Genomic DNA, 17,683 nt, shown 5'->3' with positions numbered 1-17,683 from the left:
TGCTCCAGGCTGGAATGAGGCAGCAGGGGAATGTCACAGGTCAGCAGTTTGAGCCCCTGGCTATAAATAGAGCCCAAGGGCTCCTGTCACGTCCAGCAGAGGGTCTCAGCTTCCTGTGTGGCAGTGCCTGGCACACTGGCTCTGGCCAGCATTAAGTTAATCTTCCCTTACTCCTGGACAAACCAGGCAGGTGCTTGAGAAGAGGAGTCACCCTCACCAGTGAAGGGCAGAGCTTCCTGGGTCAGGCAGTGAGGCTGGGCCCAGGTCTGGTGCTGACTGGATCCAGAAACTGCCTCTCTAGGAGGTCAAAGTCAGGGCAAAATGACAGCTCCTTCCCTAGGCTGCAGCTGCGACCCTCTTGGAGAGTCAGAAACCTTTGCTTATTTTTGTTCACCATTAACTGAATCTGAGGCTTCTGAATCAGGCCTATTCGCCTATCCAAAAACCGATTTGGTTTTCCCAGAAACAAGTTGGGGTAGGACACTTAACTGCACGTGGCGGTGCATGTGCAGTGTGCATCACTACATGCGTATGTTTGCACTCATGCCACGGGAAAAAGGAAAAAAGAAATCTTTCCTCGATTGTCCTAGCCACTCCCGGCCCCTTGCTGGGGTGCCCACGCAGTCCCGCTTTCCCCAAGTGGCATCCCCCCCAATCCTTTCCAGGCGCTTTGGGGCTATATCACGCCGCCTGCAAGCGGGGAGGTCACATATGGGACAGAAACATTACGGAAATACGACCCTTGCGCCCACTCCGTGCCCATGGCTACACCGGCCGCAGTCCTGGGCGGCCCAGGCCTCGCGGTGCGGGTCGGATTCCTACCTGAGCTGGGCTTAAGGGCCGGCGGCGGGGAAGAGGGCAGCTCCAATCTGTAGGGGGCGCACAGTCCCCTTCAGAGGGCTGACTCCGAGAGAACCTACCTAGCTACCGGAGACGTCACTGTGCCACAGGCTGAGGATTGGCTGGTTTCCTCAGAGTTGGAGAGAAAGATCGCCTTTTCTCTCGTGACTGATTATCCTAAAAGTTCTGGTTACAGAACTTGGGTCGCCAAAGACCTTTTCTCAGTGAAGAATGACTACAACCCCCAGAAATCAACAGGCCTCTCCGAGAGGAAGACTCGTCTGAGGATGCGTACTAAAGGCGCCTGACCCGGAAGTCGGAAGTTCAAAGGCGGCAACCAATCAGAGCTGCCACCGGCGCGGGCTCCCGCCTTCATGGGCGGGTTTATGCTGCGTCCGACGCGCAGGGCTCTACCCTCGTCGGGAGCCAAATTCTAGAGGGTAAGCGGGGCGAGGGGGCGGGAGAAAGGGTGGTGTTCGGCACCAATAGCGCCTCAGCATTCAGTGTTGTTCCTGGGCCACTATTCTTACTCGTTCTGGTCCCGGGTGCCGCTTCTGTCTACGCTCTGAGGTCGCGCAGGCTGGAGGCCTCGGTCGGACGGCAGGGAGCGGCAGCATCCAGGTACGCCCTGAATCAGGCCGGAGCCCGGGCCTCCGGTGTGCTGAGGCGCTCCCGCTGGGGCCGGCCTTTGCTTACCGCATCCTCGCATGCCCAGTCTTCGGTGTCCTTGAGGTTTACCGCGTATCGTGCGCTGCTTCCAGCCCAGCATCCTCCTCGCGGCCGTAGGTTTCTGTCAGGCCTTGACTCCACCGCGCGTTTTGTCCTCCACGCTCTGACTCTAGTAACTCTGACCCTTTCTCATCTTGTAGTCCGCTGTGCCCTGAAATGCAGCTTTCCCGGGCACCCGTTCCTGTTTATCGATTAACTGGCTCCACTCCTTTGCTGCTTTCAGTTCCTGGGATATCTCTCCCTCCCTCTTGACTGACGTAAATCCTCCCAATCCTTCTAACGACTGCTGCCCGCCCGTCTCCACCTTTCTGCTAACTTTTCTTGAGCCCTCGCTTTGTCTCTGAAGTCTCAAAATGCCTCTTTTTTTCTAGTCACTGCTGTCTTCTACTTTGTCTAACAGAATTTGGGATGCACAGCTTATCCGCATCAAACCATAAACTCCTTTGGGACAGAAGCCACCTTCTCTGCAGCCTTCATACATAGCCCGAGTGAAAGGTAGATAAGTGAGTAGTAAATCTAAGCTAAGGTGAATGGACCCATTTGAGGAAATGAGTTTTCCAGAGGAGAGAGATCTGAGCTTTGAGGTTCTCCCGTGTTCAGGGGGCAGAAAAAGAGCCACAATTTGAAAACGTTTTTATAGATTACACCCTTGTGTCATTTTTCATTATGGTTCTTGTTTTCTTTTTGTTGTTATTCTGAAACCAGTCTAACCCCATAACAGACCCTTGAGCTTTATTGAGAAACCATGCCCCATAGATGAGAAGGTTCTCCTGCTAACCTCAAAAATTTTCATTTTCAAGGTTAATCCTTCTACTTGGACTTCTAATTTCCTCTTTTTCTGGGCCATCCTAGATCTTATTCCATCCCACCCACCTCACTCAGTTTAGCCACCAGTTTCTTCTTTTGTTCTCTGGGAGTTGGTGATGGACAGGGAAGGCTGGCATGCAGCAGTCTGTGGGGTCGCAAAGAGTAGGATCCGACTGAGTGACTGAATTGAACTTCTTCTCTGAAAACATTCAAATCTCCTTATCAGTAAGCAAAACAAAACTAGAATTTACTTGACCTTGTGTTATTCTTATCATTGCCATTCCCTTAACCAGCAAATCACAACATCGGTTCTTATCTTTGGGGTGAAAGGGGGTTATGATCCTTCTAATCATCTGTTTCTATCCTAGAAAAATGCATAGACATGTTGGGGTTCATGGGCCTTTTTCCTTCTGGCCCAGTATACCCGAAAGATAAAGCATACCTCTGTTAGTGGCAGTAACTTGATAGAGCAGTGATTTTCAACCATTGTCATGGTTAAATGAAAGAGCATTCCACGTGTTTCTGGAATTTCCTACCTGTTTTCCTTCCCTAATTGTTTTCTTTCTTCAAACTGGTGTTCCCTTGACTTCACTCTCTTTGATTTTATCCTCTAATTTGGTATCACTTGTTATTTCCATATGTATCTGTAGCCTAGCCTCTTTCCCAGGTAAGTTTCCTCAGTTGTTAACTTGAAGATACATCAACTTTGCCCTAGCCCATCCAATTAATAAGCCTTGTTCTACTTCCAGAATAATTTCTTCATCTGTGTTCTCCTTTACTACTGCCCTGCTTTAGCTCAGGGTCTGAAGAGTTTTTGTTAATTTGAAAATAGAAATCTCAAGTTGGATTAGACAGGAGAAGAGATTCTAGAAAATTTTCATCAGTAGATCTTCTATCACTCTTCTAGGCAAGACCTACCACCCTATTTCCAGCCTTCTTCCTCCAGCTCTGAGAAGAGGTGGTCCTATAAGTGGTTAGTGTCTGGCCAGGATAATGGGGGATAGGATGAGAAAGAATAAGTTAGGTGGAGTTTGAAGGCTGCCAACTGGGAGCTTATTACCTTAGTGTCCTGCTGTGTGTGTGTGTGTGTGTGTGTGTGTGTGTGTGTGTGTGTGTGTGTGTGTATGTGTGTATCTGTCTATCTCACAGCTTAGAGGCCTTTCAAACTTCAAATAACCTGTGTGTGTGTGTGTGTGTGTGTGTGTGTGTATGTGTGTATCTGTCTATCTCACAGCTTAGAGGCCTTTCAAACTTCAAATAACCTGTGTGTGTGTGTGTGTGTGTGCTTCTGTCTCACAGCTTAGAGGCCTTTCAAACTTCAAATAACCTGTGTGTGTGTGTGTGTGTTTCTGTCTCACAGCTTAGAGGCCTTTCAAACTTCAAATAACCTGTGTGTGTGTGTGTGTGTGTGTCTGTGTGTGTGTGTGTGTGTTTCTGTCTCACAGCTTAGAGGCCTTTCAAACTTCAAATAACCTGAAAACATCCCTTTCTTATCTTGCCCCTGTGCCATTTGGTTTTCTTCCTCTGACATTATTTAATGTTACTTTCAATAGCCACTTGGAATTATGATTCAAGGAAGCTGTGCCTCAGCTCAGCATTGGGATCCACCCTCAAGGACTGGCTCAAAGGCAGTATTCAACTCATGGGACTTACTTTGGAAAGTAATTAGACATCTTACCCTACTCGAGATCCCCTCAACCAGCTAATTCTGAACTTCTCTTCTTTCAAATTCTTTACTTTTAAGAAACCTATTCTCACTAACTGCAGTCAGAGTTTTAATTCTCTCAGCAGAGTCCCAGATTGAGGAACATTTTGTTCAAGATGAGAGATTCTTTCTCTTGTTCCCTAGCTCAGACTATCCAGGGAACACAAATTAGAAGTAATTTATCTGAAGCACATGTGAGTTAACATTTGCTGGGGCCTCAGTAAGTTTGTTTTTAGCCCTTGGGATAGGTTCTTGGTTTTATGTTTGAAACTTAGAATTAATGCTGTAGAAGGTTATGTCTAATTGAAACAATATAAACATACTATTGGCACTATTTCAAGGATACTATGGCTTTAAGAGATGCTTGAAGACCAACCTGGGAATCTGAGCCATAAATAAGATGATTTTATGGGAAAACAAATTAGATATTGCCCAGAAGGCTCCTATGACAGAATAATATACTGCTAATATTTAATCTCTGGCTATTTCCATTAATTCCTTTCTGGCCAGAAAAACTGATGTGTGCCTAAAGTAATACACCAATTAAGAACATTTCTAGGTGGTCCATACCAGTCGCTTCATTCCATAAACATGGAGGGTCAAGTGTTAGCTGTGATGTCATTCATATACACCTGGTTTGAGCTATGTTTCTGTACCTTGTATGCAGACTTTGTTTGCCCTTTTGAATCTTAAGAGTTCCCAACAATATCTTCCAGTATGTGCTGTGCTTAGTTGCTCAGTCGTGTCCTACTCTTTTTGACCCCATGGACTGTAACCCGTCAGGCTCCTCTGTCCATGGGGATTCTCCAGGCAAGGATATTGGAGTGGATTGTCATGCCCTCCTCCGTGGGATCTTCCCAACCCAAGGATTGAACCCAGGTCTCCCACATTGCAGGCAGATTCTTTACCAGCTGAGCCACCAGGGAAGCCCAAGAATACTGGAGTGAGTAGCCTATCCCTTCCCCAGGGGATCTTCCCAACCCAGGAATTGAACTGGGGTCTCCTGCATTGCAGGTGGATTCTTTACCAGCTGAGCTACCAAACTTTGCCATGTGAGTAGCAGCTATTCAGAATAGAGTGCAGCCAGATAAGCAGGGGAGGGGGCTGGGCAGATGAGGCCTTATCCTTGGGTCTAAATCCAGTCTGTCTTTATAGGGGACAACATGCCAACTGCCAAGCAACTAGCTGACATTGGCTACAAGACCTTCTCCACCTCCATGATGCTCCTCACTGTGTACGGGGGTTACCTCTGCAGTGTCCGAGCCTACCACTATTTCCAGCGGCGCAGCTCCCGGCGCCAGGCTGCAGAAGAACAGAAGACCTCAGGAGCCCTATAGAATTGGGGGGCTTTTTTCCTTGAGCAGAGAGGCCTGAGGCATGCTGTGGAAAGACTGCACCTGCAATCGTTTCTGAGTCAAGAGGACCAGGGCCTTACTGGCTTTCAAACTCTGCTCTGTGGAAAATGCCCATGTTTTCTCTGGTGCAGCCAGTTTGGAGAGGCTATCGAATCAAAACAGGAATGGGAGGGTGAGGCACACCTATAGACATTAAATACTTTGCCATATCTGTGTCTTGGTGCTTTTGTTTACTTGAATAGGGTGTGGACCACAGAGGTGGGACCTTGACTACCCATTTTCTAGTCACGGATTAGAGTTCCATATCTTGGGCTCTGCCTATTAACTAGTTCTAGGAATAGTAATCTCAACTCTCATGATCTCAATGAAAAGACTGCCCCAGCACCTGTATAAATCCCCTGAGAAGACTCTGTAAAGACCAAAGCTCTTTTTCGGTCAGGGGCCATTTCTGGACCAGTTATTATGTCCAAGTAATGGGGTTCTGTGGTCAGCATGGCCACACGTGTCAAGGGAGGCAGAGGCTCTTGTTTAGTAGCTGTATCAAAATTGCATGAAGTAGAAGAGGGATAGTTCTTAAAAAATGTGAAGGACTTCTGGGCAGCCTATAGTAATGCAGTCTATCTCCTTAGGGACAGTGGGTATAAGCATCAGGTTCGATTTCTCTTCTTGCAAAGAGGATATGAAAGAACAGCATTTGAGGTAAAACCCAACTATGAAGAGAGACTTACCATTTCATTTTGAGCTTTGAGACTTGCTTGTTCATGTCATTCTCGGTAATTGCCCAAATAACCCCCATTATTTGACACCTGTCCTCTCTTTGCTCTCGTGTACACACTGCTCTGACTTTTGTCTCTCTGTTCCTAAACCTATCACCTGAAAGCCCTGTTCCAGGATTTAGAAACTCAGCTTTCCTATATCCTCAACCCTTTTCCTCTCATCCTTTCTGGACATGCTAATGAAGGACTTCACTGCCTTCTCACTTGCCTATAGTAGGATCATGGTTCTCTCAGCTCCCCAATGCCACTTCCAATAAAAATAGTCCTTTCTGAGGAGCTTTCTTACATTCTCATTTTCACTGTTTTAAGACTTGAAGACTTTAACTCTGTGGATTCATTCTTTTCTTCCCATCTGTTCCTTTTTGGCCGAATCGGCTTCCCTGTCCAGCCTGTACCCAGAGCCAATCCTCTTAATAGCGCCCCTGCCTCCAGCCTTACCCTTAGCCCCAGACCTTGTTCCCTTAGTTATCTAATTCACCCTCTGCCTCCTCCTCAGTAGATACGCGTGCTTAAGTGGTAGTTCCTAATTTAAAAGACTGGTTTGAAGTTGAATGAGAGATTTCATATTAAGTTTAATACTCTGGTACATGACAAGAAGTGTCACCTATTCAAACCTGCTGCTGCCCTCCACACCTGCATCTTCCAGGCTTACCTTTTGAGCTTCAGATAACAACCAGCTGCTTGCTATATCCACTTGAATCTCTTACATGACATGTCTACAACTAAGCATTTCTTCGTATCGCCAGGACCTACTCGTGTTTTTTCCCCCTTATTTTCAACTATCATCTAAGTCAGGAATATAGGGGTTTTATTACATTATTCCCTGTATCCTACTGCCAACCAAGTAATTGTCTTACTAATTTTTACCATTTAAACATCCATTTGGTCAGTTCTACCCTTGTCATTTCTTGCTTACACTTTTGCAGAAGATTTTTAGTTCACAGTTCCAATCTTTACCTCATCAGATTTGCTGCATTGTTATCTGATAATTAGATCTATATTGGCAACAAAGGGAGATCATGGCATTCTCCTGCTTCAGATCCTCTTTGAAGCTCAACCATAGACATCAGGTTAAGAATCGCTGACTCAGGTACTTCCTTGGTGGTCCAGTGGCTAAGACGCCACGCTCCCAATGCAGAGGGCCCAGGTTCCATCCCTGGTCAGGGAACTAGATCCCTTATGCTACAACTAAAGATCCCACATACTGCAACAGAGATTGAAGATCTTGCATGCCACAACTGAGACCCATCACAGCCAAGTGAGTTAAAGAAGCCCTCACCTATATGGTCAAGTCCAAACTCCTTAGTATGGTGCATCCTCAGGTCCTTCAGATTTGACCCACCTTTACGTTCCTACCTCACCCTTTAGGTTCTCGTAACATCAAACCCCTTGTGTGGTTGCACGTTGTTTCTTGTCTCCATGCTTGTTCGTGCTTTCTCTTTAAATGGAACCTCCTTTCCATCTTACAGTATCCTTTTTCCAAAAAGGTTTCTCTGACCCTTTACCCTCCCATGCTGGGCCAAATATCTATAGAATACACCACCTTTTCTCTTAAAAAAAAATCTTTAAAAGCACAGAGAGCTAAGACAATTTTGAAAAGAAAGAAGATGGGTTGGGGCTACCAGATACCAAGACGCTATAGAAAGCTAATAGTAATTAAGTGTTGTGGTATTAGTACAGGAGCAGACAAATAGACCAATGGCATAGAAAAATAAACTCAGACACAGATCTATCTATCTATCTATATATACACACACACACACACACATATATATATATGAGAAATTGAATATGAGAAGATATATCACAAACCCATGAGGAAACCCATAGTCTCTGTTGTTATGGATACATAAGTGGTTGTAAAAGTATAAAAAATGGATTGTAAGGACAACAGTAGTCATTATATTGGGGGTGAGGTAATGTGGAACAGGGTAGAGGCTGAAGGAGGCCTTAGATGGAAACTGTTTCCTCTGTTCACAAAACTTTGAACACCAGATACGTTTTTTCCACACCAATCAATGTTCCAACTCACCAGACACTGTCCTTAGTTCAATTCTGCCACTAAGTTACCTGGAGTTAACACAGACACCACAGGTTAAGGGCCTCAATCCCAGAAGACTACCCCCAACTTGAGATATCATTCACAAGTAGTGGGTCTCCAGATTACCCACTTTTGCCTGACAGCTATAGATCCATTCCCATGACTCCTGCTCAGGCTTGACAGTTTGCTGCTGCTGCTGCTGCTAAGTCGCTTCAGTCGTGTCTGACTTTGTGCGACCCCATAGACGGCAGCCCACCAGGCTCCCCCATCCCTGGGATTCTCCAGGCAAGAACACTGGAGTGGGTTGCCATTTCCTTCTCCAATGTGTGAAAGTAAAAAGTGAAAGTGAAGTCGCTCAGTCGTGCCTGACTCTTAGCGACCCCATGGACTGCAGCCCACCAGGCTCCTCCATCCATGGGATTTTCCAGGCAAGAGTACTGGAGTGGGGTGCCATTGCCTTCTCTGGACAGTTTGCTATGATGGCTTATATAACTGAACTCGGAGAAACTATTATTACCAGTTTATTATAAAAGATACCAGTCAGGAACAGCTAAATGGGAGAGATGCCTAGGGCACAACACGCTATCAGCACCTCAGTATGTTAAATCCAGGAGCTCTCTGAACCCCACTGTTAAAAGAGTTTTAATGGAAGTTCCATTATATAGGCATGATTGAATCATTAGTCATCTGATGATTAACTCAGTCTCTAGCAGCTCTCCCCTCCCAGGAGATCAAAAGAGTAGGGCTGAAAGTTCGAGCCTTCTAATCTGTCTTGTCTGTTTCCTCTGGCAACCAGCTTCCATCCTGAAATGATTTAGGGGCTCACCACGAGTACTCACTAGCAAATAAAGACACATCACTCTGCAGATTCCCAAAGGTCTTAGAGGCTCTGTGCCAAGAACCTGGGACTAAGACCAAATATATATTATATCACATCACAGGTCTATTAATTTTTTCTTTTACAAATAAGATTTGAAGTAAGACAAAATGTTAGCGGTATTGATTCTGGGGATTGGAAATATGAGAGCATGTAACATTATGCTTTTCTCTTTTTATTCCAGTTTCTCAAAGAGTTGAGGGGAGAAAAATACTTTTGATAGCTTCCTATTATTTACTGCAGAGGTTCTCAGCAGAAGTGGCACTCCCCCCTCAAACACACACACACGACAAAGGTGAAAGTGTTTGATTGTCGCAATGACTGGGAAAAGGTGAAAGTGTTTGATTGTCACAATGACTGGGAAAAGGTGAAAGTGTTTGTCGCAATGACTGGGAAAAGGTGAAAGTGTTTGATTGTTACAATGACTGGGAAAAGGTGAAAGTGTTTGATTGTTACAATGACTGGGAAAAGGTGAAAGTGTTTGTTGCAATGACTGGGAAAAGGTGAAAGTGATTGTTGCAATGACTGGGGAAAGGTGAAAGTGTTTGATTGTCGCAATGACTGGGAAAAGGTGAAAGTGTTTGATTGTTGCAATGACTGGGAAAAGGTGAAAGTGTTGGATTGTCACAATGACTGGGAAGCATCTCTGGCATTTGGTAGGTGGAGGCCAAGGTTGCTAGACTTCTTACAGTGCCTGGGATAGTCTTGCACAACAAACTGTCCCAAGTCCTACACAGCTATCAAATGTCCTCATAAATATTTAAGTGAAAAAACCATTTATAATTAGCTGAGAATATAACCTCCCACAAAGTATTTTTGGTACAGTTTTTGGTATACTCTGAATTCTCTAGGTATGCAACTACTGTAGAAATGAAGGAGAGACTGTACAGTATTTGCTTTATTTAGAACTTTTGTTCACCATTTAAAAAAACCATTTCACTGATGGCAGAGTCTGTTCCTGGCATTTGGCTCTCTGACAAAACACAATAGTATCAGTCTCCATTTGTAGCCCTTATATTCATGGTGCATGTACAAAAGTGCAAGCATCTGAGTGCTAGTATAACTATGCCCAATATTTATGTATGGAAATAATTTTATTACAAATTCTTTTCAAAAAGTATCCTTTATATTACCATAGGATATTGTGCTGATTTTTAAAAATTCCATGTGCTAAGTTAAATGTTAATTGCATTTAAGGCTAGTAAAATGAGTGTTACAAATATTTGTTTTACAAAGTAGATGGTTTAGAAATAATCCATTCATATTTGGTTGACATTTGCTATGGTACTGGGTGATGGTTGAATTTGTTTCAACTTGGCTAGGCTGGGGTGCCTAGTTGTTTTGTGAAACATCAATCTGGATGTTGTCATGAAGGTATTTTTTAGATGTAATTAAACTCCAACTTGGAGTAAAGCACATTGTCCTCCATAATCTGGATGGGCCTCACCCAATCAGCTGAGGCCCTAAGATCAAGGACAGAGTTCCTAAAGAAGGAATTCTGCATCAAGTCTGTAGGATATAAACCCTACCTGAATTTCCAGCCTGTGGATCTTACCTCACTCAATCAGCTCAGGCTCTAGAAGCAAAGACAGAGTTCTTAAAGAAGGAATTCTGCATCAAGTCTGTAGGATATAAACCCCACTTGAGTTTCCAGCCTGTGGATCTTAGACTGTAACATCAACTTTCACCTGTATTTTCAGCCTGCTGGCCTGCTCTACAGATCTCAAGGATTACCAGTCCCTACAGTTGTATTAGCAATTCCTTGAAATAAATCTTACTCTCACTCTTATTCTCTCTAATGTATTAGTTTTGTTTCTCTGGAGAATTCTAATAGAGTACCAATATATAGTATGCCAATATTTATCTGTCCAGTCTTATTTCCTGCCCAGGTTCAGTCCTCTCCTACCTCATTTTCACTTGGAGTACCTACTGTCTTTTCAAATACAGCTTGTCAAAACCTAAATTCAAGCAATTGTTTGGTATTTACTACCCTGCACCTGAGGTCAGGGGCGGTGGCCGAGAGGAGCTTCCCTGCGCCTGAGGTCAGGGGCGGTGGCCGAGAGGAGCAACCCCATGTCCAAGGTAAGAAGCAGCAGTTGCGCTTTGCTGGAGCAGCCTTGAAGAGATACCTCACGTCCAAGGTAGGAGAAACCCAAGTAAGATGGTAGGTATTGCGAGAGGGCATCAGAGGGCAGACACAGTGAAACCATAATCACAGAAAACTAGTAAATCTGATCACACGGATCACAGCCTTGTCTAACTCAATGAAACTAAGCCATGCCGTGTGGGGCCACCCAAGATGGGCGGGTCATGGTGGAGAGGTCTGACAGAATGTGGTCCACTGGAGAAGGGAATGGCAAACCACTTCAGTGTTCTTGCCTTGAGAACCCCATGAACTTGCAGCCATGAAATTAAAAGATGCTTACTCCTTGGAAGGAAAGTTGTGACCAAACTAGAGAGCATATTAAAAAGCGGAGACATGACTTTGCCAACAAAGGTCCATCTAGTCAAGACTATGGTTTTTTCAGTGGTCATGTATGGATGTGAGAGTTGGACTGTGAAGAAAGCTGAGTGCCAAAGAATTGATGCTTTTGAAGTGTGGTGTTGGAGAAGACTCTTGAGAGTCCCTTGGACTGCAAGGAGATCCAACCAGTCCATTCTGAAGGAGATCAGCCCTGGGATTTCTTTGGAAGGACTGATACTAAAGCTGAAACTCCACCTCATGTGAAGAGTTGACTCATTGGAAAAGACTCTGATGCTGGGAGGGACTGGGGGCAGGAGGAGAAGGGGACGACAGAGGATGAGATGGCTGGATGGCATTACTGGCTGGATGGCATTACCGACTCAATGGACATGAGTTTGAGTGAACGCCGGGAGCTGGTGATAGACAGGGAGGCCTGGTGTGCTGCAATTCATGGGGTGACAAAGAGTTGGATACAACTGAGTGACTGAACTGAACTAAACTGAGCATGAACTGTATGTATTTAATGAAAAAGAATAAAAAAAATAGACTTATGTGCTGTCAAATTAAGATGAAGGAACATAATTAAGTTCATTGGTTATTACACTAAGTATCAATGGACTGGATTCTCTCATTAAAAGACAAAATCTAATAGATTTGGGCTAAAAAGGCAAATCCAAAATATATATAGTTTCCAATACACATACTCACTAATACAGAGAAGTTGAAAATAGATGGGTAAGACGTATCAGACAAATGCAAACCAATGTAAAGCAATAGTGGTAATATTAAGAAAAGTTAAAAAACACTAAATGGAATAAATAGATCATTTGGTAGTATAAAAAGATAAATTATGGAGAAGGGTGGTTATCATAAATTTGTCTGCAACTAAGAAACTAAAGGAAAAATTCTTAGGAATTTTTAGGAAAATTTCTTAGGAAAAATTCTTAGGAATACAGAGAGAACAGGATAAAAATACAATTATAGTGAGAGTCCGTATTATACTTTGTTCAGGACTGAACACCACTAGAGGAATAAAAACATTAGAAATGAATAATACAGACAACAAGCCTGATACACAAGTATGTGTATATATAATAAATACAGAATAGATCATTTTCTGTATCTATAGAATACTTATAAACACTGATTATTTAACTACTCAAAAAATTTTAAAACAAACTTAAAAGTAGAAATTTTACAGATAGTATTCTCCGATCACATCCAATAAAATTATAAATAAATGATAACCTCAACTACTTGGAAATGAAATATTCCTGGGAAACCTTCAAATCAAAGGGAAAAAACAAAACTGAAGATTTTTACCTTCTTTAAAAGCAATAAAACAATATTTCATACAAAACTTCAGCATACAGCCCAAGGTCATGTCAGGAAACATGCCCTTAAATGCCTGTGCAAGGTAATGGGCTTTAAAAATAGAGACAAAAGCCACTGGCTACTGGGTCAAGGTCAGATTCCCCGTCATGACATTTAAGACCTCTTTTACACTCCCAAGCAACCAGCCCTTTCACAGCACTTTTAATATTTAAATAATACAAGGAAATCTTTTGTTAATGAATGGCAATACAAGTTTGTATACTCTTTTCCTATCAAAAAAAAATTTTAAGTGTCTATATCTTCTTACCTAGTTATTTCTGTGCTAGGACTCTAGCCACACAACTGTACGATATATTCATTCAAAGGTCTTATCTGCAGTATTATGTTAATAGTAAAGAAAAACTTAAATAAGTTCAGGAATTAGTTAACAGATAATGGTATACTCATAAAATGGAATGTTATCAGTCAAAACCAGCAGAATATGTATGGTATGATCTCTGATTTTTGTTTTAAAAGAAACACATTTGTATACATTTGGTTATCTGATAAGTGGTCCCAGAAGACTATATACCAAACTGTTAATAATGATTAGGGTGAATGGAGAGGTCAGGTACTTAATTAGTTGCATTTTTTACAATGAACATATCTGATTTTTATAATAAAAATATTTTTTGAGTTATATGAAAGCTGAGGGAACTTAGAAATAACACTTATATACTTATTTCTCAGTTTTAACTGACTTGAACATATTGCCAGACTTGCTTCAACAGGTTTTTTGTTTTGAAAAAAGTGTTCATTTGTATCATATCTACTAGTTTTTAAGTTTCTTAAGGTACATGAATATATCCTCAATGTAACATATTTTCAAATATAGACAAATAATTGTCCCTCCGCCCCCTACCCAACACCCTTCCTATTTCCCTACTCAGAAATTACCTGTGTTAACAGTTTGGTATGTTCCTATTACCATTTTCAATGTGTTTACATGTACATAAAGAAATATATGTTGATTGAATTATCTTTTATCTGGTCTCTTCAACTATTCAGAGGCCAAAGCCTCAGGAGAGAAGGACTAATGGGCAGACCTTGGGACCCCACAGCTCTCCCCACTCTGTGTTAGGATCAGCTTTGGTAGCAGAGCCACAGCTTGTCCTGGGAACCCTACTGTAGGGAGAGAACAGCCATACTACTAGGAGCCACAAGGAATACATCCACACCTGTGCGAGCCACAATTCCTTATAATAAATTATTACTAGCAAAGAAAGTCATGTTATTGCTAGAAAGTTTCATATTGTTTCCTAAACATCTTTCACAGAAGCCAGTTGAGTGAAGGTTGATTCCTAATCTACTATAGGCCTAGGGCTTATGGCTAAACTCTTCCTGATGAGGCCTGCCTTACAAGAGACCTTACTGAGCTAAAAGGAAAAACAGAATTGTATGCTGATGGCTGGGGTGAAGGTGGTACAGATAACCTTACTATGTATAGACCTAAGCCAATTCATAGGCCCCCTTTTAAAAAAGCCATTTCCTTTACCTCTTTAAGGTCAGCACCTAAATCCTAGGATAACCCTTCTACAAGAGGAGTTTTAGAAAACTCCTCTTGCTACTTAAAACTTTGTGCCTCCCATGATCTACCAGCTAAAATTTAACTCTAGCCTGATGCCGGGAGCCGGCGAGAGACATTCCGCTCGTGACAAAGGTCATGAGGAAGGAGGCTCGAGATACGCAAAGGCGGGATCGAGCCTCGGGAGTCTCCCCGGATATTCTCGAGTATCTTCCCCCAAAAAACCAGAGTCTGCCTACTTTATTGCTTTGTGCTCTCACCTCTGACTTTACTGGGGGCTGTCCCCTACCACCATCTCGCTCTCTCTGTCAAAGAGTTAACTTACAGCTCCAATTAATAAAGTTCCTGGGCAATTAGGAGTGTTTAAATCCAAACCCCTCAGATGGCTCTCTAACTCGCCTGACAAGTTTACCCGGACTCCTGCAGCTATGCATACGATTGTTTACAGTCTCCCAGCCTCCAGAGGCACGGGAAGCTTAAGATATTCAAATAGCTTAGAGCCTCTCAGAGAGTTAGAAACTGTCAGAATAAGACTAGTAAAGGATTTCATTGATGAGTCAATGTTTATTGCCAAGTTTTCACATCCCCTGAATTGTATCCTTGAATATGTATTAATTAATAGTTGGTATATAGAAAAAATAAGTAGTGGCCTTGGTGTTAGTAACTTTAGACCCTTAAGGTAATAAATTCTTTCCTTTGTTGTAAACCCATTACACATCCGCCCTATAGGAATGCAATTTTATCTTCGGAAGATGGTGCCAAACCTTAAAATAATTACTCTTAGAGAAAATAAGTCTTTGTTGATAAGTCCTTGTCAAGAGTCATAAAATGTTAATAGGCCTTCTGGCCAGAAGATGATGTAAATCACCTAAACCATTTGTATACGATAAATTTGCAGGAAAGAAACCCTGGTTTTTGATAAGAATCAAAGACTGCTGACTTTGCATCCCCTATTATCCTCTATGTGTAACTTAGGGTATATAAGCCCCTGTTGAAAATAAAGCTACGGGCCTTGCTCACCAATGCTTGGTCTCCCCATGTCATTCTTCCCTTTAACTTCCAGCTGAGTCTCCATCTGGAGCGCGGAACCCACCACGCTTACTAATTATGCCTGGGCTTCTAAGACCCACTCGAGAAGGTGTCTAGGGTGAGGCATCTTCCGCTATTCGAGAGGGCGCCTGCGGCCTATGTAAGTGGTGCAAACTTCTTGTCTTGAAGTTTTATTGATCTCCCCCGTAAACCAAACTACTCAGCCTCTTTTCTCCACTGAATTTTCCTACTGAGCTATCCTCATTCTATTATTCTTTATATCTCTAATTAGCATATAAATAGTCACCTAGGCCGTCTCTCCTTCGAATACCCTGGATCAGCTGGGGCTGGTCCCCGGCAGCCTGATAGTCAAGGTTCTTCACAATCTGGTCCTAAGCCACCTTCTTATTCTCATCTCTTGCTACTTTGGTCCAACTCCAACAGATTATAGAGTTCCCTGAAAATGCCACATACTTGTTTTTACATTGGAAAAACTTTTTAAAATTATGAATTATTCCAAACTTATTGAAGACCACCAAAAATAAAATTTCATATGAAATGCATACTCTCCCTCCATAAAGATAGGCAGTATCCATCCTTGTATGTTTCTGTATGTTTACTACAGAAATACCCTAAATATATTTTTGGGTTAAACAAGTAATGTAACTTTGCATCAGATGGGACATATATATATATATATATATTTTTTTTTTTTGCAGCTTGCCTTTTCACTCAACATTATGCTTTTGGTATTTATCCTTTGCAAAGGTTAATTTTACGTGTTGAGTTGGCCATAGAACACCCAGCCAGTTGGTTAGAGTATTCCTGGTGCATCTTAGAGGGTGTTTCTGGATGACATCGATATTTGAGTCTGTAGACTGAATAAAGCAACTGCCCTCCCCATTGTGGTTGGATCTTATCCAATCCATTGACAGCCTAAATAGAAGAGGTAAAGTAAGCTCATACAAGGCTTCCCTGGTGGCTCAGTGGTCAAGAATCTGCCTTCCAGTGCAGGAGACACAGGTTTGATCCCCAGTCCGGGAAGATCCACTGCGGAAGGAAATGGCAATTCACTCCCTATTCTTGCCTGGAGAATCCCATGGACAGAGGAGTTTGGCAGGCTACAGTCCATGGGGTCACAGAGTCAGACACAACTTAGCAACTGAACAACAACAAGCTCATACAACTGAACATAAAAAAACAACCCAATGGACAGAAGACCTGAATAGACATTTTTCCAAAGAAGATACACAGATGCCCAAAAGGCACATGATGCTCAACACTGCTAATCATCAGGGAAATGCAAATCAAAACTACAAAGAGATATTACCTCACACCTATCAGAATGGCTACTCTCAAAAAGACCACAAATAAATGCTGGCAAGGATGTGGAGAAAAGGGAACCCCAGCACACTGTTGGTGAGAATGTAAACTGGTGCAGCTACAGTATTGGAGGTTCCTCAATAAACTAAAAATGGAACTACCATATGATCCAGTGATTCCACTCTTCGGTATAAACCAGAGGAAAATGAAAACACTAATTTGAAAAGACAATATGCACCGCAATGTTCATAGCATTATTTGTAATAGGCAAGATATGGAAGCAATCAATGTGTCCATCAACAGATGAATAGATAAAGATGTATTATACACACATACACACAAAAAATGGACTACTACTCAGCCAAAGAGAAGAATGAAAATTTGCCATTTGCAACAGCACAGATGGACTTGGAGGGTATTATGCTTAGTGAAATAAGACAGACTCTATGTTATCACTTATATGTGGAATCTTTTAAAAATATATATATGTCAAACTATTATAAATCAATAACTTTAATTTTTTTAATTAAAAAATATTTGACTGACCAGGTCTTAGTTACAGCATGTGGGATCTTCGATCTTTAGTTGTGGCATGTGGGATCTAGTTCCCTGACCAGGGATCAAACCCAGGTCCCCTGCATTGAGAGTGCAGAGTCTTGGCCACTGGATCACCAGGGCAGTCCCTTTAATTTTTTTTAAAAGGTAGAGTAAGAGGGCAGTCTTTCTACTTGACTGTCTTTGAGCTGGAACATTTGTCTTCCCCTGCCTATGGACTTGGACTGCAGCTTTCACCACTGGTTTTCCTAGTTTTCAGGCTTTTGGACTCAGATTGGAACTA

At 42.6% G+C, this 17,683-nt stretch overlaps 1 protein-coding gene across 8 annotated transcripts; it reads left to right on the top strand.

Moving 5' to 3' along the window:
* Positions 1 to 1,193: 1,193 nt before the first annotated feature.
* On the top strand, positions 1,194 to 5,645 carry LOC133247409 (cytochrome c oxidase assembly protein COX14). 8 transcript variants are annotated; one of them, XM_061416158.1, is made up of 4 exons: positions 1,366 to 1,461; positions 1,970 to 2,064; positions 5,096 to 5,133; positions 5,237 to 5,645. In XM_061416158.1, exon 4 carries the CDS (start codon positions 5,245 to 5,247, stop codon positions 5,416 to 5,418), a length of 174 nt encoding a protein of 57 aa, XP_061272142.1. In that variant the 5' UTR covers positions 1,366 to 1,461; positions 1,970 to 2,064; positions 5,096 to 5,133; positions 5,237 to 5,244; the 3' UTR covers positions 5,419 to 5,645. The 8 variants fall into 8 exon arrangements, with proteins under 8 accessions (XP_061272139.1, XP_061272140.1, XP_061272137.1 ...); XM_061416155.1 differs by lacking the exons at positions 1,366 to 1,461; positions 5,096 to 5,133 and adding an exon at positions 1,194 to 1,280 and having other exon boundaries at positions 1,970 to 2,072; XM_061416153.1 differs by lacking the exons at positions 1,366 to 1,461; positions 5,096 to 5,133 and adding an exon at positions 1,259 to 1,280.
* Positions 5,646 to 17,683: the final 12,038 nt, after the last annotated feature.

Source organism: Bos javanicus, chromosome 5 (genome assembly GCF_032452875.1).
Source record: "Bos javanicus breed banteng chromosome 5, ARS-OSU_banteng_1.0, whole genome shotgun sequence".
Lineage (NCBI taxonomy): Eukaryota > Metazoa > Chordata > Mammalia > Artiodactyla > Bovidae > Bos > Bos javanicus.
The sequence above is the reverse complement of the archived record's forward strand: the minus strand, read 5'-3'. Positions and strand labels throughout refer to the sequence as shown.